At 37.5% G+C, this 24,441-nt stretch overlaps 1 protein-coding gene across 1 annotated transcript in view; it reads right to left on the bottom strand.

The window, feature by feature from the left end:
- Nucleotides 1-24,441, bottom strand: part of LOC131765797 (polycomb protein SUZ12-like) — a 44,941-nt gene that overhangs the window by 5,131 nt on the left and 15,369 nt on the right. Inside the window, 6 exon segments of the mRNA XM_067006901.1 lie at nt 13,320-13,425; nt 17,850-17,892; nt 17,895-17,942; nt 19,059-19,290; nt 21,069-21,154; nt 24,322-24,371. Coding sequence (XP_066863002.1) covers nt 13,320-13,425; nt 17,850-17,892; nt 17,895-17,942; nt 19,059-19,290; nt 21,069-21,154; nt 24,322-24,371 — 565 coding nt within the window.

The following is a 24,441-nucleotide window of genomic DNA, read 5'->3' as shown; positions in this document are numbered from 1 at the left end:
ACTCAACATATAGTAAACAAAGCCTTGATCTTCCCTCCAAAGTCCTGTCCTCTGTCTCCATTTCTTTGTTCAACAGACACTTACTGAGACCCAAAGATATGCCAAGCACTGGTAGGCACTAGACATAAAATGATGAGGCAGGAGGGAAAGGTCCTTTAGAACACAGGGTTACAAAAAGGGAACTTACAAATATGTATGAAATTAAAACTGTGTATGGTGCTAAGAAGGAACAGTTATGTAATGCTGTGGGAGACTATGGCAGCAGGGAAGAGACTGATGGGGCTTAAGGAGGGCCTCCCTAAAGAAATAATCTCTGGGGACTTCCCTGGTGGCACAGTGGGTCAGAATCCGTCTGCCAGCACTATTTACAATAGGCAGGACAGGGAAGGACCCTATGTGTCCATCGACAGACGAATAGATAAAGAAGACGTGGCACATGTATACAATGGACGACTACTCAGCCATAAAAAGAAATGAAACTGAGTTATTTGCAGTGAGGTGGCTAGACCTAGAGTCTGTCATACAGAGTGAAGAAAGTCAGAAAGAGAAAAACAAATACCGCATGCTAATAAATATATATGAAATCTTAAAAAAAGGTTCTAATGAACCTAGGGGCAGGGCAGGAATAAAGACGCAGACATAGAGAATGGACTTGGGGACTCAGGGAGGGGGAAGGGTAAGCCGGGAGGTAGTAAGAGAGTAGCATTGACAACTATACAACACCAAATGTACAATAGCTAGCTAGTGGGAAGCAGCTACACAGCTCAGGTAGATCAGCTCAGTGCCTTGCGACCACCTAGAGGGTTGGGATCAGGAGGGTGGGAGGGAGACGCAGGAGGGAGGGGATGTGGGGATATACGTATGCATGCAGCTGATTCACTTTGTTATACAGCAGAAACTAACACACCAGTGTAAAGCAATTACACTGCAACAAAGATGTTTAAAAACAAAAACAAAAAATACAATCCGCTTGGCAAGGCAGGGGACACGGGTTTTCAACCTGGTCTGGGAAGGTCTCACATGCAACGGAGCAAGTAAGCTCGCGAGACACCACTACCGAGCGCACGCGCCACAACTACTGAGGACCACGTGCATAGAGCCCATGCACCGCAACATGAGAAGCCACTGCACTGAGAAGCCCGTGCACGGCAATGAAGAGAAGCCCCGGCTCGCCGCAACTACAAAAAGCCCACGCCCGGCAACGAAGCCCCATGGCCACCAAAAATTAATTAATGAATTAGTTCATTAATCAATTAATGAAACCTTATATTACAAAAAGAAAAAAAATGAAAAGCAATAATATCTGCTGGAATTCCCCGGTGGTCCAGTGGTCATGACCCCGTGCCTCCACTTCAGGGGGCCTGGGTTCAATCCCTGGTTGAGGAACTGAGATCCTGCAAGCTGGCATCACAGCCCAAACAAAAATGCAATAAAATAAAATACAACTAAATAAAACAAGAAAGCATCTCTGATTCAAGGTCTAAAGGGTGAGAAGGTGTTTATCAGGCCAGTATAGGGGCAGAAAACGTTTCCCATTTCAGTAAGTAGCACCTCCATTTACCCAATTCCACATCCTTAACCCACATTCCCCACATCCAATTCATCACTAACTCCTATTCACCTCCAAGCCATCACTAACCTTCCAAATAGGACTCTAACCTGCCTGCTTTACTCCACCTCCAAGGCCACCACTGTGCACAAAGCCAGTCTCCTAATGAGTCTCCCCAAATCCAGTCCTGCCCCCTCCTAGCCATTCTCTTACACTAGCCAGTATGGTGTCTGAAAAAGGCATCTCTGCCAACCCCACTTCTCTCTTTATACCCTGCAATGGCTTCCCACCAAGTTTAGGATAAATCCCAAATAGATGACGGACTACAGGGTGAATGACAAGAAGGAGGTAGGGTGTGAGGTTAGAGAGAGGGATGAAGGGTCTAGGCAAACAGCGAAAAGGGCTGAAAAGAAAATGATCAGCACCTGCACAACAGTCCTGATGCAGGAAGGAAAATGCAGGAATAGTGAAGGAATACCAATAGCCACTTTTTATTTCTGCAATGCCTTTGCAATTCCCAAAGTGCTTCATCGATAACTGTGATTCTGAAACCTCGCTGTACATTAGAATCATCTGGAGAGATTTTAAAAACTACCAATGGCCCGGCCTCAACCCAAGCCTATTAAATCAGAATATACACTTCACTGTATTGCATTTTATTCCCTGCCCCCAAACATCCATTAAGCCCCAGGAGAAGGAAAAGGGGATGTGACTAGCAAGAGATAGAAAATTCCTGCACAACAATGGCCATGGCAAGCTTAGGCACTTTTGGTGAAATCTCTCTGGGAAGTACTGGCAGCGGAAGAAAAGGCAAACTGACACAGTATTGCCTGGTGTGCATTTCCAGCCTCTGCCTTCTTTCTCATCTCTTGGTGGCAGGTGGAGGAAGAGGCGAAAAGGTTAAACATTTTTACAAAACCGGCAGAAGAAGCTTATAGCATCCTCTCACTATCTCTGCATAGGTTCTGACCTCTGCAGCACTATAGAAGCTTTGCCCAAAGTAATGAACAGCTGAAAGTCAAATGTAATACCTCATCAAACGACTTAAAAATGCTTGTACACTGACTGGAAAGGGTTAAGTTGCAGAGAACACAAATGGACCCCGAGCAACTTTTGCCAAAATAGAATATTGTGCTCTATGTACAGCCATACCTCTTTTCCATATGAGCAAACAGTCAGAAAGATAAAAGAACTTGGTCCAACTCACACAAGTAAGTAGGATAGATTCTGGTCTGTCTGTCCTAAGCGTTGTGTTCTTTAACCACCAGGCTAGCTTTTCTCAAATCTGATTCATGCATACAATTACTATACACCTCTGTTTGCCTTGAATATTCCCTGCTTCTACATATGCCTGCTGCAGTTTTAAATATTGCCCACTTTGACTCCCCAAAGCAACCGAGAAGACACAATAATTTGGTCACTCTATACATGGACCACTGTTGTGCGACTGCCCAGGAAGCTTATTAAAAAAGTGCAGCTTAGGGCTTCCCTGGTGGCACGGTGGTTGAGAGTCCGCCTGCCGATCCAGGGGACTCGGGTTCGTGGCCCGGTCTGGGAAGTTCCCATGTGCCGCAGAACGGCTGGGCCCGTGAGCCATGGCTGCTGAGCCTGCGAGCCCGGAGCCTGTGCTCCGCTACTGGAGAGGCCACAACAGCGAGAGGCCTGCGTTCTGAGAAAAATAAATAAATAAATAAAATATGTTTTTAGACCTGAATGTATTATCTTTTCTTTCCTTCTAAGGTGCTATTATTTTTGTTCCAAGCATTATCAGTCTACTAGTGACCCTAAACTAAAAATTTCAGAATTACATTTGACCCCTATTCTTGCTTCTGCTTTTCTTACATCATCATCAAGTATATAGATCCTTACTATCTTATTAGTCCAGTATCTTTGCTGCTCTCCCTGGTTCTAATTTTTACTTCCCAATCCATATCCAGGAGACCAAATAATCTTCTCAAAGACTGCTTTCATGCTATTCCCTTTCACAGAAATCCTTCGATGGGCTCCTGTTTATTTTTACTGCCACACAAGTCCAATCTCCCTCTACATCTTTATTACAAATAACCCTCTTAAAACTATAATTTTAGACCGGAATGAAGTGAAAGTGTAATCATATAAACCAATTTTGACACAGTGAATCCATATCTAGGAATTTATCTTATAAAAATACTTGCAATGCAAAAAGATACACGTATGGGTTGGCCATAAAGTTCGTTTGGGTGTTCCATTAAGATCTTATGGAAAAACCTGAACGAACTTTGTGGTCAATCCAATACAAGTATACTCACTACAACATTTGTGAAATGTAAAAAAAGTAAAATAAATTATCCATTGAAGTGACATTGGTTTAGTAAATTATGGGACATTTATTTAAAACAATAACACAGAGCTGTTGAAAAGAAGCAAATCTATATGACCTGACTTACAAGGATACCCATTTTATATTGCCTCAATTTCTTGGGAAAACCCAACAACTCATATAATAATCCTTACTCTCCCATGGATAAACGTAACAAACTTTAACAAACAAATTTAAAACAGAAAGATAATACCTGCAGAAAATTCAAGCACTGTAGATACGTATAAAGAAATAAAAATTATTTAAAGTCCCATCACCTAGGGGCTTCCCTGGTGGCGCAGTGGTTGAGAATCCGCCTGCCAATGCCGGGGACACAGGTTCGTGCCCCGGTCCGGGAAGATCCCACGTGCCACGGAGTGGCTGGGCCCTCAAGCCATGGCCACTGAGCCTGCGCGTCCGGAGCCTGTGCTTTGCAACGGGAGAGGCCACGACAGGGAAAAGCTTGCGTACCGCAAAAAAAAAAAAAAAAAAAAAAAAAAAAAAAAAAAAAAATTCAGGCAAGACTTGTTATCTACATCTTTTCAGTTAAACAGTTGCTACCTTGTAACAAAACTGTAGAATGGAGAGCACCCACCGAACGCTGGCAGAGGACCTCGGACCTCCAAAAAGGCAAGAAACTCCCCACATATCTGGGTAGGGCAAAAGAAAAAAGAATAAACAGGGACAAAAGAATAGGGACAGGACCTATGCCAGTGGGAGGGAGCCGAGAAGGAGGAAAGACTCCCACACACTAGAGGCCCCTTCGCGGGCGGAGACCACGGACGCCGGAGGGGGAAGCTCCGGAGCCGCGGAGGACAGCTCAGCCACAGGGGTGCGGAGGGCAAAGCGGAGAGATTCCCGCAGAGGATCGGTGCCGACCGGCGCTCACCAGCCCGAGAGGCTTGTCTGCTCGCCCGCCGGGGCGGGCGGGGCCGGGAGCTGAGGCTCGGGCTTCAGTCGGATCCCGGGGAAAGGGCTGGAGTTGGCAGAGTGAAGACAGCTTGAAGGGGGCTAGTGCGCCACGGCTGGCCGGGAGGGAGTTCGGGAGAAGTCTGGAGCTGCCGAAGAGGCAAGAGACCTTTTCCTCCCTCTTTGCTGCCTGGGCGCGAGGAGAGGGGATTAAGTGCGCCGCTTAAAGGAGCCCTAGAACCGGGCGCGGAGCTGCCGAAGAGACAAGAGACTTTTTCTTGCCTCTTTGCTTCCTCGGGTGTGAGGTGAGGGGATTAAGAGCACCGCGTAGAGGAGCTCCAGAAACGGGCGCGAGCCGCGGCTGTCGGCACGGACAGTAGAGACGGGTGTCGGACGCTAAGGTTGCTGCTGCCACCACCAAGAGGCCTGTGTGTGAGCACAGGTCACTCTCCACACCGGCCCTCCCGGGAGCCCGTGCAGTCCGCCACTGCCGGGGTCCCGGGATCCAGGGACAGCTTCCCCGGGAGAACGCACGGCGCGCCTTGGGCCTGTGCAGCGTCACGTCGGCCTCTGACGTCGCGGACTCGCCCCGCCCCCGTGCCACTCCCTCCCCCCAGCCTGAGTGAGCTGGAGCCCCCGAATCAACTGCTCCTTTAACATCGTCCTGTCTGAGCGAAGGGCAGTCGCCCTCGGACAACCTACACGCAGAGGCGGGACCAAGTCCAAAGCTGAACCCCAGGAGCTGTGCGAACAGAGAGGAGAGGGGGAGATCTCTCCCAACAGCCTCAGAAGCGGCGGATTAAAGCTCCACAGTCAACTTGAAGTGCCCTGCATCTGTTGAAAACCTGAATAGACAACGAATCATCCCAAGTTGAGGAGGTGGACTTTGGGAGCAAGATATACTATTATTTTCCCTTTTTTTTTCTTTTTGTGGGTGTGTATGTGTGTGCTGCTGTGTGAGATTTTGTCTGTATAGCTTTGCTTGCACCATTTGTCCTAGGGTTAGACCGACCCATTTTTCTGTTTGTTTGTTTGTTTGTTTGTTTGTTTGTTTGTTTTTGTTTTTGTTTTTTAAAAGGAAATTTTTCTTCTTAATAATTATTTTTTATTTTAATAACTATACTTTATACTACTCTGTCTTCTCCCTTTCTTTCTTCCTTTTTTCCCTCCTTCCCTCCTTTCTTCCTTCCTTCCCCCTTCTTTCCTCCCTTCCTCTCTTCCTTCCTCCCTTTCTTCCTCTGCACCTTCCTTCCTTTCTTGCTTCCTTCCTTCATTTCTTCCTTCCTTTCTTCCTTCCTTCCCACCCTCCCTCCTTCCTTCCTTTTCTTTCCTCTCTATTTATTCTACCTTTTATTTTGAGCTGTGTGGATTAAAGGTTCTTGGCGCCCCAGCCAGGCACCAGGGCAGTGTCCCTGAGGTGGGAGAACCAACCTCAAGACACTAGTCCACAAGAGACCTCCGAGCTCCACGTAATATCAGACGGCGAAAATCTCCCAGAGACCTCCATCTCAACACCAAGACCCAGCTTCACTCAAGGACCAGCAACGAACAGTGCTGGACACCCTATCCCCAACAAAGAGCAAGACAGGTCTACAGCCCCATCCATTAGCAGAGAGGCTGCCTAAAATCATAATAAGGTTACCAACATCCCCAAACACACCACCAGACGAGGACCTGCCCACCAGAAGGACAAGATCCAGCCTCATCCACCAGAACAGAGGCACTAGTCCCCCCAACCAGGGAATCTACTCAACCCACTGAACCAACCTTAGCCACTGGGGACAGCCACCAAAAACAACAGGAACTACGAACCTGCAGCGTGCAAAAAGGAGACCTCAAACACAGTAAGATAAGCGAAATGAGAAGACAGAAAAACACACAACAGATGAAGGAGCAAGATAAAAACACACCAGACCTAACAGATGAAGAGGTAATAGCCAATCTACCTGAAAGAGAATTTAGAATAATGATGGTGAAGATGATGCAAAATCTTGGAAATAGAATAGACAATTTGCAAGAAACAGTTAACAGGGACCTAGAAGAAATAAAGAGGAAGCAAGCAACGATGAGCAACACAATAAATGAAATTAAAAATACTCTAGATGGGATCAATAGCAGAATAACTGAGGCAGAAGGACGGATAAGTGACCTGGAAGATAAAATAGTGGAAATAACTACTGCAGAGCAGAAGAAAGAAAAAAGAATGAAAAGAACTGAGGACAGTCTCAGAGACCTCTGGGACAACATTAAACGCACCAACATTCGAATTATAGGGGTCCCAGAAGAAGAAGAGAAAAAGAAAGGGACTGAGAAAATATTTGAAGAGATTATAGTTGAAAACTTCCCTAATATAGGAAAGGAAATAGTCAATCAAGTCCAGGAAGCACAGAGAGTTCCATACAGGATAAACCCAAAGAGAAACACGCCACGACACATAATAATCAAACTGTCAAAAATTAAATACAAAGAAAACATATTAAAAGCAGCAAGGGAAAAACAACAAATAACACACAAGGGAATCCCCATAAGATTAACATCTGATCTTTCAGCAGAAACTCTACAAGCCAGAAGGGAGTGGCAGGACTTATTTAAAGTGATGAAGGAAAAAAACCTACAACCAAGATTACTCTACCCAGCAAGGATCTCATTCAGATTTGAGGGAGAAATTAAAACCTTTACAGACAAGCAAAAGCTGAGAGAGTTCAGCACCACCAAACCAGCTTTACAACAAATCCTAAAGGAACTTCTCTAGGCAAGAAACACAAGAGAAGGAAAAGACCTACAAGAACAACCCGAAACAAGTAAATGGTAATAGGAACATACATATCGATAATTACCTTAAATGTAAATGGATTAAATGCTCCCACCAAAAGACACAGACTGGCTGAATGGATACAAAAACAAGACCCATATATATGCTGTCTACAAGAGACCCACTTCAGACCTAGGGACACATACAGACTGAAAGTAAGGGGATGGAAAAAGATATTCCATGCAAATGGAAATCAGAAGAAAGCTGGAGTAGCAATTCTCATATCAGACAAAATAGACTTTAAAATAAAGACTATTACAAGAGACAAAGACGGACACTACATAATGATCAAGGGATCGATCCATGAAGAAGATATAACAATTGTAAATATTTATGCACCCAACATAGGAGCACCTCAATACATAAGGCAAATACTAACAGCCTTAAAACGGGAAATCGACAGCAACACAATTATAATGGGGGACTTTAACACCCCACTTTCACCAATGGACAGATCATCCAAAATGAAAATAAATAAGGAAACACAAGCTTTAAATGATACATTACACAAGATGGACTTAATTGATATTTATAGGACATTCCATCCAAAAACAACAGAATACACATTTTTCTCAAGTGCTCATGGAACATTCTCCAGGATTGATCATATATTGGGTCACAAATCTAGCCTTGGCAAATTTAAGAAAATTGAAATCGTATCAAGTATCTTTTCCGACCACAACGCTATGAGACTAAATATCAATTATAGGAAAAGATCTGTAAAAAATACAAACACATGGAGGCTAAACAATACACTACTTAATAACGAAGTGATCACTGACGAAATCAAAGAGGAAATCAAAAAATACTTAGAAACAAATGACAATGGAGACACAACGACCCAAAACCTATGGGATACAGCAAAAGCAGTTCTAAGAGGCAAGTTTATAGCAATACAATCATACCTTAAGAAACAGGAAACATCTCGAATAAACAACCTAACTTTGCACTTAAAGCAATTAGAGAAAGAAGAACAAAAAACCCCCAAATTTAGCAGAAGGAAAGAAATCATAAAGATCAGATCAGAAATAAATGAAAAAGAAGTGAAGGAAACAATAGCAAAGATCAATAAAACTAAAAGGTGGTTCTTTGAGAAGATAAATAAAATTGATAAACCATTAGCCAGACTCATCAAGAATAAAAGGGAGAAGACTCAAATCAATAGAATTAGAAATGAAAAAGGAGATGTAACAACTGACTCTGCAGAAATACAAAAGATTATTAGAGATTACTACAAGCAACTGTATGCCAATAAAATGGACAACCTGGAAGAAATGGACAAATTCTTAGAAATGCACAACCTGCCGAGACTGAACCAGGAAGAAATAGAAAATATGAACAGACCAATCACAAGCACTGAAATTGAAACTGTGATTAAAAATCTTCCAGCAAACAAAAGTCCAGGACCAGATGGCTTCACAGGCGAATTCTATCAAACATTTAGAGAAGAGCTAACACCTATCCTTCTCAAACTCTTCCAACAGATAGCAGAGGGAGGAACACTCCCAAACTCATTCTATGAGGCCAACATCACCCTGATACCAAAACCAGACAAAGACGTCACAAAGAAAGAAAACTACAGGCCAATATCACTGATGAACATAGATGCAAAAATCCTCAACAAAATATTAGCAAACAGAATCCAACAGCACATTAAAAGGATCATACACCATGATCAAGTGGGGTTTATCCCAGGAATGCAAGGATTCTTCAATATACGCAAATCAATCAATGTGATACACCATATCAACAAACTGAAGGAGAAAAACCATATGATCATCTCAATAGATGCAGAGAAAGCTTTTGACAAAATTCAACACTCGTTTATGATAAAAACCTTGCAGAAAGTGGGCATAGAGGGAACTTTCCTCAACATAATAAAGGCCATATATGACAAACCCACAGCTAGCATCGTTCTCAATGGTGAAAAACTGAAACCATTTCCACTAAGATCAGGAACAAGACAAGGTTGCCCACTCTCACCACTCTTATTCAACATAGTTTTGGAAGTTCTAGCCACAGCAATCAGAGAAGAAAAAGAAATAAAAGGAATCCAAATAGGAAAAGAAGAAGTAAAGCTGTCACTGTTTGCAGATGACATGATACTATACATAGAGAATCCTAAGGATGCTACCAGAAAACTACTAGAGCTAATCAATGAATTTGGTAAAGTTGCAGGATACAAAATTAATGCACAGAAATCTCTGGCATTCTTATACACTAATGATGAAAAATCTGAGAGTGAAATTAAGAAAACGCTCCCATTTACCATTGCAACAAAAAGAATAAAATATCTAGGAATAAACCTACCTAAGGAGACAAAAGACTTGTATGCAGAAAACTATAAGACACTGATGAAAGAAATTAAAGATGATACAAATAGGTGGAGAAATATACCATGTTCTTGGATTGGAAGAATCAACATTGTGAAAATGACTATACTACCCAAAGCAATCTACCGATTCAATGCAATCCCTATCAAATTACCACTGGCATTTTTTACAGAACTAGAACAAAAAATTTCACAATTTGTATGGAAACACAAAAGACCCCGAATAGCCAAAGCAATCTTGAGAACGAGAAATGGAGCTGGAGGAATTAGGCTCCCTGACTTCAGACTCTACTACAAGGCTACAGTAATCAAGACAATATGGTACTGGCACAAAAACAGAAATATAGATCAATGGAACAGGATAGAGAGCCCAGAGATAAACCCACACACATATGGTCACCTTATCTTTGACAAAGGAGGGAAGGATATACAGTGGAGAAAAGACAGCCTCTTCAATAAGTGGTGCTGGGAAAACTGGACAGCTACATGTAAAAGTATGAAATTAGAACAATCCCTAACACCACACACAAAAATAAACTCAAAATGGGTTAAAGACCTAAATGTAAGGCCAGACACTATCAAACTCTTAGAGGAAAACATAGGCAGAACACTATACGACATAAATCACAGCAAGATCCTTTTTGACCCATCTCCTAGAGAAATGGAAATAAAAACACAAATAAACAAATGGGACCTAATGAAACTTAAAAGCTTTTGCACAGCAAAGGATACCATAAACAAGACCAAAAGACAACCCTCAGAATGGGAGAAAATATTTGCAAATGAAGCAACTGACAAAGGATTAATTTCCAAAATTTATAAGCAACTCATGCAGCTCAATAACAAAAAAACAAACAACCCAATCCAAAAATGGGCAGAAGAACTAAATAGACATTTCTCCAAAGAAGATATACAGATTGCTAACAAACACATGAAAGAATGCTCAACCTCATTAATCATTAGAGAAATGCAAATCAAAACTACAATGAGATATCATCTCACACCGGTCAGATTGGCCATCATCAAAAACTCTAGAAACAATAAATGCTGGAGAGGGTGTGGAGAAAAGGGAACCCTCTTGCACTGCTGGTGGGAATGTAAATTGATACAGCCGCTATGGAGAACAGTATGGAGGTTCCTTAAAAAACTACAAATAGAACTACCATACGACCCAGCAATCCCACTACTGGGAATATACCCTGAGAAAACTATAATTCAGAAAGACTCATGTACTAAAATGTTCACTGCAGCTCTATTTCCAATAGCCAGGACATGGAAGCAACCTAAGTGTCCATCAACAGATGAATGGATAAAGAAGATGTGGCACATATATACAATGGAATATTACTCAGCCATAAAAAGAAATGAAACTGAGTTATTTATAATGAGGTGGATGGACCTGGAGTCTGTCATACAGAGTGAAGTAAGTCAGAAGGAGAAAAACAAATACCGTATGCTAACACATATATATGGACTCTAAGGGAAAAAAATGTCATGAAGAGGTTAGTGGTAGGACGGGAATAAAACACAGACTTACTCGAGCATGGACTTGAGGATATGGGGAGGGGGAGGGGTGGGCTGTGACGAAGTGGGGGAGTGGCAGGGACATATATACACTATCAAATGTAAATTAGATAGCTGGTGGGAAGCTGCTGCATAGTACAGGGAGATCACCTCTGTGCTTTGTGACCGCCTGGGGGGGTGGGATAGGGAGGGTGGGAGAGAGGGTGATGCAAGAGGGAGGAGATGTGGGAGCATGTGTGTATGTATAACTGATTTAGTTTGTTGTAGAGGGAAAACTAACACACTATTGTAAAACAATTATACTCCAATAAAGATGTTAAAAAAATTAAAAAAAAAAACTGTAGAATGAATATTAACTGTTACATAAAACTGTTAATAATTATATACAAAATTAAAATTTTTATTTGTATCGCCAGTCTGCCCTCCAATAAGGTTATACCAACTTATTCTTACATTAAAGCATTATTTGAGAGCATGTGCCCTCACGTCTCCAACTAGAAACTCTCAACCCTTTGTAACTGTTGTCAAACTACTAGTCAAAAGTAGTATCTCTGATTTTGTTTGCGTATTTTTGAATACTAGTAACATTGAATATCTTTTAAAAAGCTTACTGGTCATCTATATTTGCTGCTTTAAGAACTGTCAGACTTTTACCCATTTTTTCTAATTAGATTGCTTATGTTTTTATTAACTGCATATTCATATTAGCCTTCTAATGTTACAAATATTAGCCCCAGTCCATCATTTGCTTTCAATTTTAGCTTTGTGCAGTATATGATTCACTTTAATTAGTCATTTTTATTTTATGCTTTCTAGCTTTTGTAGCATACCTAGAAGGGCTTTCCTCATAGCAAGATTACATTAATATTCAGCTGTATTTTTTCCCAAGTTATAGAGTGTTAATTTTCACATTTACATTTATGAGCCTTCTGGAATTTATTAGGTCTAAGTTTATTTCCAGATGGCTAGAGACCAATTCTGTCACATGGATAATGAACAGTTTATCTTTCCCACACAGATCTAACACCAATTTTATCATAGATTAAATTCAAAATATACAGGTCTATTTCAAGACTACGCTTCAGTGATGGGCTTATCTATTGCTAAGATTTTACCATAAATTTAAGTTCTTTTAACTTTATACTATGTTCTGTTATCTGGTAAGTAAAGGTTCTCAAAAAACTTTTCCATAATTTTCCTTAGTATTATTACATATTGTTCTAGGTTAACTTGAGACTAATTTAAGGCTTAAAAAAATCAGGATTTTGCTTGTGCTGGTACACTGATCTAATATATTTAGAAATAAATGACATTAGTATTCTGATGAGTCTGCCTATCCAAGAAATGTATGTATGCCTATTTATTTTTTAAGTCTCTTAGAAGACTTATTTTAAGCCTGCTTCATCTAAGATTTGAAGATTTCTTGATAAATTAGTCATATGTTACCTGCTGTTACTATGAATGGAATTGAAAATATCAGTTAACATTTATTGAGCACTTATTTTATGCCAGGCACGGTGCTAAGCATCTTTAATTATTTCATTTAATTCATCAATTCTATGCCTTGTTTCACAAATGAGAACACCGAGACACACAGGGGATTAAGTAATTTGCCAGATGCCACATAGCTAGGAGTGGAGATTTGAAGCTGGCAACCTGGTTCCAAGGATGATGCCTTCCATTAAATACTCTGAACTAGATAATTTTGACTTGTGTTTTTCAAAGTATAAAAAAAAGGACTTCTTCCTTCCAACCTGAATTCCTTCCAATGTGAATTTGCATTTGGGGAACAAAACATCAATAAAAAATGGGAGTTCATAACTATAACATGCTCAGTCTTCTAAGTAGTCCATACCTTCCCATCATAAATAGTCTCCCATGTTGCTCTTTTCTTGCTTCTTGGACATTCTTCCATTTCCTGCATGGCTACTTCATATTCCCCATCTAAAAGCTGTAAGCGCCTGTTAGACAAACACATACACTTTAAAGTAACCTGACTATTATTGTAAGTACACAAATTCTACATCTTTAGATTTATACTAAAAAGCACTTATTAAATTTATAAACTAGCTTACATGCCCAACAAGACTTAAAGATATACCTACACTCCATTCCTGACAAAAGAAATTTTAATGATTTGTACTGATAATTATTACTAGAGAATTATTTCATTACTGTAGCTACTCAGATATAACTTTAAACATTTAAAGTATAATAGGCCTAAGGTCTTAAAACTTGCTAAGTTTTAAATGTTAAGTATAAAGCATGTGCGCAGGCTTTATACTTTTAAAAACAAGGTAACAACGGTGTTATAATACTTGCTTTAGGGAACAGCTAAGAATTAGGTCTCTGTTATCTTTAACTACTGTAAGTACTTGAACTAGAATTCTTGACTTTTATACTTGACCAGTAAACTAATTAACTGTAAGATCCTGGGGGGCACCTGGCACACACAGGTGCTCAATAAACATTTCATAGGTGAATGAATAAATGGAATACTGGTTGAATCAAAGAATCGATGAAATTCTACCCATACTCACAGTATACTTTTAATGTGTGTGTACATATCTGTGTGTGTATACATAGTTTATGTTATTTTCTCCATACAATTAAACACTACTAACCTAAATACCATTCTTCAACCATACTCAATAATTAATTGTATATCAAGAATCTGGCATCTCTTCATCAGTCTTAGAGAAATTCTGTTAGGTGGTATTAGCTGACATTTATTGAGTGCTTACTATGTGCCAGGCACTATTTTAAAGACTTTACAGAGTTCATTTAATCTTCCCAACACCTCTATGAAGTAGATGTTATTACTCCATTGTTCAGAAGAAACTGAGGCATAGAGAGGGTTAAATAACTTGCCTTAAGATGACACAGTAAGTAGCCAGAGCTAGCAACAGAATCTAGGCAATCTGTCTCCAAAGTCTGGCTCTTAACACCGCATGATTTTGAGCCTTAAGAATTCTTGTCTTGGGCTTCCCTGGTGGCGCAGTGGTTGAGAGTCCGCCTGCCGATGCAGGGGACACGGGTTTGTGCCCTGCTCTGGGAAGATCCCACATGCCGCCAGAGCGGCTGGGCCCGTGAGCCATGGCTGCTGAGCCTGCGCGTCCGGAGCCTGTGCTCCGCAACGGGAGAGGCCACAACAGTGAGAGGCCCGCGTACCGCAAAAAAAAAAGAAAAAAGAAAAAAAGAATTCTTGTCTTTATGCTGTGCTACTGAATTTATTCTACTTCAATAATTTATCAACAAGGCTGTTCAACTTAATAATTTAGAAGATAATTTTATTTACTAATTTGAATAGGTAATACATTAGTATACTTCTAAAATGGAAAGGACTTTTTCCTCCTGCATGTTTACATGGCTACATAATATTCTATTTTATGGCTGAACATGTGATAGCTACAATCCAATGTACTCTCCTACCTGTAGTCTATGAAGAGGGCCTTTTCCCCCACAGCCTCATCAACAGTGCTTTATCAAGTTTTTTGATATCTGTCAAACTGCTAAGTGAAAAAATGACATCTCAGTGTACTTTTATATTCAGATGTTTTACCTTTTAGTTGTTTAAAAACCATATATATTCTCTTTTCTTGTAAACATTTTCACGATATCCCTTCCTCATTCTTCTACTGGCCTGTGGTGTTTTTCTTTTTACTTAGTATAATCTTTTTATATTAAAGGAATGAGGCATCTATCTATACATTATGAGTTGAAATTAATCTTCTCCTGACTTGTTATCTTTATTTTGACTTGGCTTATGATGGTGTTTTTGTTTTCAGAAGAAGGTTTTTTTTTTATTTCACTCCATATTTCATACTCTTTCAATATGGCTTTTGAATTTTAGTCATTCTTTAAGGAGACTTTAGCTTCTCAAGAGATTATAAAAAGAATTTTTAAAACATCTAACTCCTCAGATCTTGGTTGGCAAATACTTCTCCTCTACTGAAAAGAACTATGACCCTTTGAAGAAACAGCCAATTCCAGAGCAGAGGTAGGAAAAGGAGAATGTAAAGCCTGGAATATCTAGAAGAATATTGCAGAAAACAAGAAAATAAATAAATAAAAACAAGTCAAAGGGACTTAGGAGCCTGCTTGGAGGGGCTCCTCCTCACCAAATTTGGGACAATTTGAGCATTAATATAGCAACATCAATAGATTAAAACAGACTGAATAAAAGTGGAATTCGTTAATCCATACTGATTTAAAAAAAGGTTGAGAAAAGGAACGTTCTTCTTCACAGAAAAATGCCAACAAACCAAACATGGAAGAACTGATAGAAAGTTACCATGTGGCCACCGCCATAGAATAATTTATTCAAGTAAGAATCATCAATGGATGCTAAACTATTGCGTTAAAAAATAACTGTTGGGAGAAAAAAGGATATTTATCCAGTTTCATGTATTATTACAGAGGTTGCATATTAATTAATTAAAGTGAAAAGGGACCATTACAATGGAGAAATATGGTAAACACCACTTTAGCCAAGCGATCAAACCTAATATCAGCTGTGTCTGTGACGTCCACAAAGAACACATCACCAATGAGTGTTCCTGGCCAAAATGTTTAACCTGAATCTAAACATAAAGAAACAATCACAAAAGTCCAAACTGAAAAACATTCTGCAAAACTACACGCCTGTATTTAAAGTGTTGTTACAAAAGGCAAAAAAAAAAAAAAAAAAAGGCTGGAAAATGGTTCCAAATTGAAGGAGACTGAAAAGATATGGCAACTGACAGATCGCAATCCTTAACTGGGGTGAGTAGGGAACAGAAAAGGACATTATCCAGGAAACTGGGGAGAGAGTACTGTATTTTTGGTATCATGTTAAATTTCCTGAATATGATAGGCGTACTGTGGTTATGGAGGGAAATGTCCCTGCTCTTAGGAGATACACGCTGAATGAAGTGTTTATGAATAAGGAATGAAATCCAGCGTCATGATCTAACCCTCAAATGGTTTGTCACAAAAATACACTCACAAATAAAGCAAATGTGGTAAAATGTTAACAACTGATGAATCTAGGTGAAGGGTACACGGGTATTACTACCTGCATTGTTCTTTCAACATGTTTATAGGTTTGGAAATTTTCAAAAGAAGTTTGGGGAAAATTCTCCCATGATTTCCTCTTGGTACTTTTTTAAAAAGCAGTTTCTTTGTTTTAACGTACAAGGAATATGTTAATACAAGGAAGGTAGAAAGAATTCTTAAAAGAATGTACCCTTACCCTCACGCTGCCTAAAATATATAGAACATTTACCAACACTGATGAAGCCCAGTGTGCAACAACAGCCTAATTGCTTCTCCCACAGACACAACCCCTATCTCTTAGCATATATGTTTCTGTTGTTCTCCATTTAAATTTTTGATCTACATTCAAATTTCTGACTTTAAAAAAACACTATATTGGTTTCTGCTGGTAACATTAAGCGACATTAAGTGATATATTCTAAGACAATATGGTAGCAAAATCCATGGCATTATTCCTAATCACCTTTGCTTTCCCATTAAAAGCCCTATAACCTGTCTTTATCCTAGTGGCTAATAAGTGGATTACATTAAAGCAACAAGTTACTTTTTAAAGAGCAGGAGAAACACACTCATTGCTTTTCTTGGCTCTTTCTCCTATACCTGATGGTGGACTGTGTTAACTACCAGTGAGCAGCCTAGGACAAGAAATCATGACATATTATAAGTTTCACCCTTCAACCCTATCAAAAAAGAATACTGTATTTGCTTCCCAGAGGTTCTTTTACTGGCACTAAGATGCTTCATTCCCAACTGAAAACTGCAGAGATGATTATAAATCCAAGTGCTCCTTGCTACCCTGTGCCAAATGCACACAGAGCCAAACGATGATTTCACACACTTTTCTTCCTTAACTCTAGTAAATACATAATCTCAAGATTTGCATGGGGCCCACTTTATTCAGGTCTCTGCTCAAATATGACCTTTCCTCAGAGGCTTTCTCTACAAAACCACCATTTATTCTCTTTATTTTTCTTCACAGCATTCCCACTAAGTGACCTTAGTTGATACAATTTTGGGGGGTGGTGTCTATTTCCTCCACTAGAAGTTAAGCTCCATGAGGGCAGGGGTTTTGTTGCCTTCTCACTGCCTAAAACAGTGTCTGACAAAGAGGACACACTCAGAAAATACTGGCTGAATGAACAATCTTAACTGAGCCGTTCAAATAGTTCCTCGTCTGTGTTTATTGCTTTCTAGGTGATAAAGACAAAAGTTCAGTATTTGCAAATTTGTTTTTTCATCCATAAGAATAAAGAGAAACAAAGGCAAAGAAACAGTATCATCACTATATTCTGCTTCAAAATAAAAACATTTCTAAAACATGGGAGCCTTGCTTGTCCATCAACATTACCTGTTTTTATCAAATACTGTCATTTGTGCAACAAATGTTTTTCCCCATCTTCACGATTTCGTTTTCTTCTAGCTGCAAGTTCTTCATTGACATCTGAATTTGACAAACATTTCTCATGAATCAAATATTCAAGCAAAAACAGATTTATGATATATAGTCCCTTCACATAACATACTACATTTATCCCAAATGAGGTACAAATAAACTTAAGTTGCAATATAATAATATCCAAACACTCTTCAACTTTATGTCTCAACCTTATGTGTATGTCCTTACTTTCTGATATTCATTGACACTATTAACTCCACATTTTTGCAAATGTTATTTTCTGTTCAGAATGATCTTTATTGCTAGGCAAGGAGAAAAAACCCTCCTCATTCATGGTTACTTTCCAGGAACTTCAAAGGATACTTCAAGACTCAAAGATTATTTCTTCCAAGCTGCTTCTCCCCTGAACTTCACAAATACCTCTATTATACCACATATCATTTAGCTGCAATTATATTTTATGTTTATCTCCATACTCTAGGTTATGAGCCTTTGGAAGATGGGACTGGACTTTTTAATCATCTCTGTGTTCCCAACACCTATATGTTGTTTGAATGATTACCTCAAAGGTGGATTCAGAACTGTTGGGAGGATACAAGGATAGATGTATGTTAACTGTAGACTCTAAGTGGTGGGTAGATAGGTGCTCACTACCAAATTCTTTTGTCTGTTCCATATGTATGAAATTTTTCACAATAAAATGTTGAGGGGGGAATGAATTCATTGTTTGCTGAGAGACTAATTTAAACACCAGTCTTTTCCATCCAGTGTTTTATATATACATATATATATATATATGTGTGTATTTTCATTTTGCTGCATGAAATGTTTCATCATACAACAATGAGAATTTTACAGATTAAATACCTAGTACAACATCATAGCCAAAAGTCTAAGAGCAAGGCCAATGTACCATAAAATTAAGTATCTCATTAGACTATAAGAGATTTGCAAATAAATAGAGGCCATGCTATTAGAACACATGCATTTATTTCTAGTTCTGTACCACTTTTCCCTCTAAATAATTATGAAAATAACTAAAAAAAGAAATATTCTGTACACAATTACGAATACTATGAAGATGGATTAGTTCAATCATTTTCACTGATCACCTTAATCTCCAACAACAAAATCTAGTAAAATTATTAAAATAAAAATTACCAATATTTTCATTGGTTTCTCCATTAATCATTCCATTAAACTCTCTTCTTCCTGGACAAGTCACTCTAAATAGCAATGAGTAAGACTTCACCATATGGCTGTTACTAGGTTCAAATTCATTACTGGAAACTGCAAGGGACGGGAAATTTCCAGGTTTTGTTTGATTGAGGTCAGGATTCAAAGGCACCTGCTTTTTACCTGTAGGAACTTGTCTTATTGGACAACGTACATCCTGCAAAGGCAAAGATTATTATATTTATTTATGCATATGCAATTGTAAGAATTACAATAAAACCTCTAATCACAGCTATAGGAAATATGGTATAGGCCGTGATTTCCAAATGGCATGCTAAAATTCTAACCATACATCTGAAAATTGTGATGAAGCAAAAAGAAAATTTGGATCAACTATCTTTCAAATATTAGCCCAATTGAGGATATCCTCAATACAATGAAAACAATGATATAATAGTATATCTAATATTTAGCTGATGGTCATCAGAAAGTTTTAAGTTAGAAATATAGAACTAAAACCATGCTTAAAATATTACAACTCATGTAAATTAATCTTTTCCCCTTAAATATTCTATTTTAACAAAATGACTGATAGGACTATTAGAAATGAAAAAAGATTATTACAATAACCCCACTGTCAAAAACACTGAGAAATAGTAAATCCATATATTTAAATAATTGTTTATAAGAAGTAATATTAATCATCTTATGAGTAATGTTCTGTAATTATATAACTAGTTATGCCGAAAGAGCAAAGTTGAAAAATTGCAAGATGCAGAAGACCTTTTTAACAAGAAAATATAGTACATATTTTAGGTAACTTCTTTTTAAAAACAAACAGAATACATGCTTATGGTCTTAAAATTCTGCTCTACAAGAATATAAAATGAGAAAAATAAAAGTCGCCTCCACCCCCCTCCCCGGGTCTTATACTCCAGAGAAGACTAATATTAGCAATTGGTTGTATTTATCCTCTGAAGAAAATATGTATGCCTATTACTTTTTTTTAAACACAAAAAGGATCATACTATAGTTACAGGCACATTTTTTTGTCTAAATAATAATATTATCTTGAATTTTCACATCACTACTTGTTGTGTATGGGTGTTGGGTGAGAGCGTGGAGTATTACTAGCTAACTTTATAGAGTTTTTAATATGTACTTACACTGCTGTCTCCCATCACCTTGGTCTATTCCATACCAATGCTCTAGCACAGTTTTCACCATATCACCTTACTGTGATTGATTTTGGAAGAGCATGAGCAATCAGAACCTCTATACAGGTCATTCCTCGTTTTTTTGGTCTCACCACATGGCTTGTGGGCTTTTACTTCCCCGATGAGGGATGGAGCCCAGGCCCCCTGCAGTGAGAGCATAAAGTCCTAACCACTGGACCGCCAGGGAATTCCCTCCCATTCTTAAAATACCCAAGGACTTAAGGCTACTAAAAGTATCTCTGTTGGCTTTGGTGGGTTGCCCAGGAAATTTAACCACCATAATACTTGTTTCGACGGTGAAATGATTTCATCTTATAAATAAAAACTTGAAGCAATATATTTATAAGTTAATGACTGATAATGCTAGAAACAGAAATTTCTTTGCCTGAGAGTAGTGTTACAATATAATCCTTTTGGGAAAAACTCTCTCTTAGACCTTATTTAAAACATTAATGTGTACAAATAGCTACAAAAAATAAGCTCAGAGGCTGAAGTGGCAGGAAGCAACTGAATTTATGTCCTAAGATGCTAAAAGATAGCTTCTTCCCTTCACTGTCATACTCCTGTAACAGAAGGTTCTATGCAGATACCTATAGCCAGATTAGAAAAAAACATGAAGATATGGGAGGTTGGCAAAAGAGCTTATCAGTTTTACAATTCAGCCATCAACATATTTAAAAGCTTTTAAGGTTTATATGCATAAACAATATATATGCATAAACATATTCAATGAAAAAAATTATTCCATTTCATCTACCAGTAGCATCCTATACATTACCTTTCCTTTTTTGTGGCAAACTTTCACAAGCAGGACTTCCAGGGTAACAGAATTTTGTTCATTTTCTGAATTTTGTGATGGCTTATCTAAATAGAAAATCAATACTTTAAAATCTATTTTACACTTGATCTTAGCCAAAAGGCCGAGAAATGATTAAAATCTATTTTTAAAAAAATAGTATTCATTTTCCTAAGAAGTCTGAGAATTTACAAAAAAGACTTCCTATAGTGAAGTCTTCTCAGAAGTTTACTCATTCCTGTTTCCCAAAATCAGTTTCAAATTTGACAAATACAGTTAAGGCTTCTTAGTAGAAAGCACAAATGAAATAGTTCAGGCGAGGTAACACACAAAATAAACATTAAATTTTTTTTTCCTTCTTCTAAAATCTATCAGAAAAATTATTTAGTTTAAGATACATTTAAATTGAACTGGTTACTATTTTTACATATTTCATTTCATTTTGAATGCTCAGATATTTAAACTTAAAAGGCTCTTTGATTTGATCGAAACTTATAACCAAAGGGATTAAAAAAAGTTTTCAAAAAATATTAAACATAAAACTTACATGCCTAAATGGGATAGCAAAAATTAAGATATTATTTACTACCTAGGGAAATCTCTTGGTTTATAATGTTTAGGAAATTTAATTTTAAAGTAATAGTCTATATTCTCTATATCAATGAACTCTAACAAAGGTTTCTGCAAATTAAGGTTCCAGAATACTTCCCTACAGCTTGTCTTTAATCCCAAAGGCATTAATAGTCCAAAAAACTTTAATATTTAATCATTCATTCATCATTAAGTTCCTAATATATTGAACTACTATGTACACTTCTATATAGTTCTCTATATATTACAGAAAAATCTATAAACATATACAGAAATAAAATAATTTTTGTTCTGAGATTTTGGACAATACTTCTTTCTACTTGAAAACATTCTTCTTACTCAGGGTATATACATAAAATACATTTCAATCAGTCTCTTGAAAGTTGCAGCCAGGATAAAAATAATTTAATATACCAAAAAATAACTGAATATCTAAAATGCAGTAACAAAAATACTCTCTGAACAATACTCACCATGAAAATAGTACCCTAATAATCTTTGTGTATTCATTCTAAGCAGTCTCAAGTAGTAATTGCTAAACAAAAGTCTTCATTTAAAAACAAAAGAAAAAATAATCATATTTTAGGGATTGTGATGTTGCTTTTCTAACCTGATTTCTTAAAAATATTATTTCTTTAAAAAACACGACAAATATACCTTGAATAGACAAAGGAGGCAATATATCTGCTTCTTTCCAACTTCCACTCATTTCAAAGTTACAATGGGAAATTATTTTCTGGAAATAGAAGTATCAACAGAGTTTACTTTCTCATTTACTTCAGTAATATCAAGAAAATAAAGTTTAAGTGAATTTGTGCAATTTTTGAACTTTTTTGCCATGTAGATGGGAAAGAAGTTTATCGTACCATGTTCCAGTTAATTTCAACTAACTAATTCAAGTAAATTCAATTACGATTAATTAAATAATATTAATTAGTAAATATTATTCGATTAATATCCATCAATGATTTCAGTGATGAATAATTTATATGTTTTATAGAAGTCCCTGAGAACAAAGGGCAAACAAACCTATAAAATTCAAATTATAAGCTTCTAAAGTATTAGAGTTCATGTACTTTTTAAGTATCACAGAAGACAAAGTATGATGAGTGATTAGAAATATGATCTCTACAAGATGATTATAAATGATTTAGGAGGAAAAAAACATGAAAATGCTACTGAGGTTACTTAAATAGACCAGATGTAAGGCAAAACTATAAGTAAAGTTACATTAGCTGCTAATACAGATATGACCAGACTTCAAATTTCTTACATTAAAAACCTGACTAGTTATCAAACTGTTCTAATATAACCATTCTGCTTATTATTAAACTTTGTTTCTTACTAAACAATACCAAGGATGACCAACTTGACCTGTTTCTTATAAAGGTTTTATTCCATTACCTGATTATTAAAGGATACACACACAAATTTAAGATGGACAAGCCTAGAGGCATTTTATTCATTCTGAAACCAACGGAAACTTTACCCAGTATGCTTTCACCTCTTTTAATGAAGTAACATTTACGACTATATAATTTTCTTTATATAATATCTAACACATTGATATATCCCATTGGTAGCAGTGGTTGTTTCAGTTGTTTTATTATTGTATTAAAAATACTCAAAATGTTTATGCAGAAAGGGCTCTACTCAGGAGACTCTTCACCTATTCCAGGTTCTAAGGCAATTAATTACAATTCTCATCATTAGTCTTTATAATTTAAAGTTTGAAAAACGTTGGAAATAAAAAAATGACAAAAATCTAAGAAATTGAATTTCATTACAAGTCCTTCCCATTATTTTCTACTTACAATCTTTGGAAAGATGATGGCTCTGAGTTGGGTAAGATAATGTTACACAGCATTTTTAAAACTGTGATACTTAGAGCCCTAAAAGGTACGGTTGAGCGGTAAGAGCTGGGATTTCATCTATTTAGATATGAGCCAGATGAAGCTAACATTTACCTTCAAGAATGATCCCACACAGCACTGATTATTTTAATAATTTAAAAATCTACTTAAAACTTAAATAGACAGCAAGACAGCAATAAGAAAACAAGGCGATGAACACAACCTTATGTATAAAGTCTACCTACAATTTTTAAAAAACTTTTAAGGCAGAGTTTCTTATTTATTTATTTTTATTGAAGTGTAGTCGATTTACAACGTTGTGCCCACCTCTGCTGCACAGCAAAGTGACTCAGTTACACACATATATATTGACACATTTTTTTTAATGCCAGAGTTTCTTAAAACTTGTTCCTCAGACAATCTACTTCTGAATTACCTTGGTGCTTTATTACAATGCAGACTCCTAAGCTCCACCAAAACCCTGCTAGATCTGAGTCCCTGTAGGGTCCAGGTATATGTATTTCAAACAAACTGTCAAAATGCTTCTACACACACTAAAATTTAAGAACTACTACTTTTAAAGTTTAATGAGTTGCAAGTTACCTCCTCCATATCCCACCATTGACCAAATAAAGCAATAATTGAAACTGTTGGAGAAATCCACTAAAGAGAAATTAAATTATCAACATCAACATCTTTTCCATTAAATATAATTTTCTGAATTTACACGCAATTTTTTTCAGTCACAAAGGTGTTTTGTTGTTAGAATGCCAATATGTTTAAGTACATACCATTTTTGTGGAAGAAACCAGTAAATGTAAGCTGCAGATGAGTTGACAAGCTAAATAGAACAAAAAAATTTTATCACTTTAATATTCTATAATAAAAATAACCTAAACTTTAAAATATAA

This window comes from Kogia breviceps, chromosome 11 (genome assembly GCF_026419965.1).
Source record: "Kogia breviceps isolate mKogBre1 chromosome 11, mKogBre1 haplotype 1, whole genome shotgun sequence".
Classification (NCBI taxonomy): Eukaryota; Metazoa; Chordata; class Mammalia; order Artiodactyla; family Physeteridae; genus Kogia; species Kogia breviceps.
Note: the sequence above shows the minus strand (reverse complement) of the source record. Positions and strands in the feature narration are given on the sequence as shown.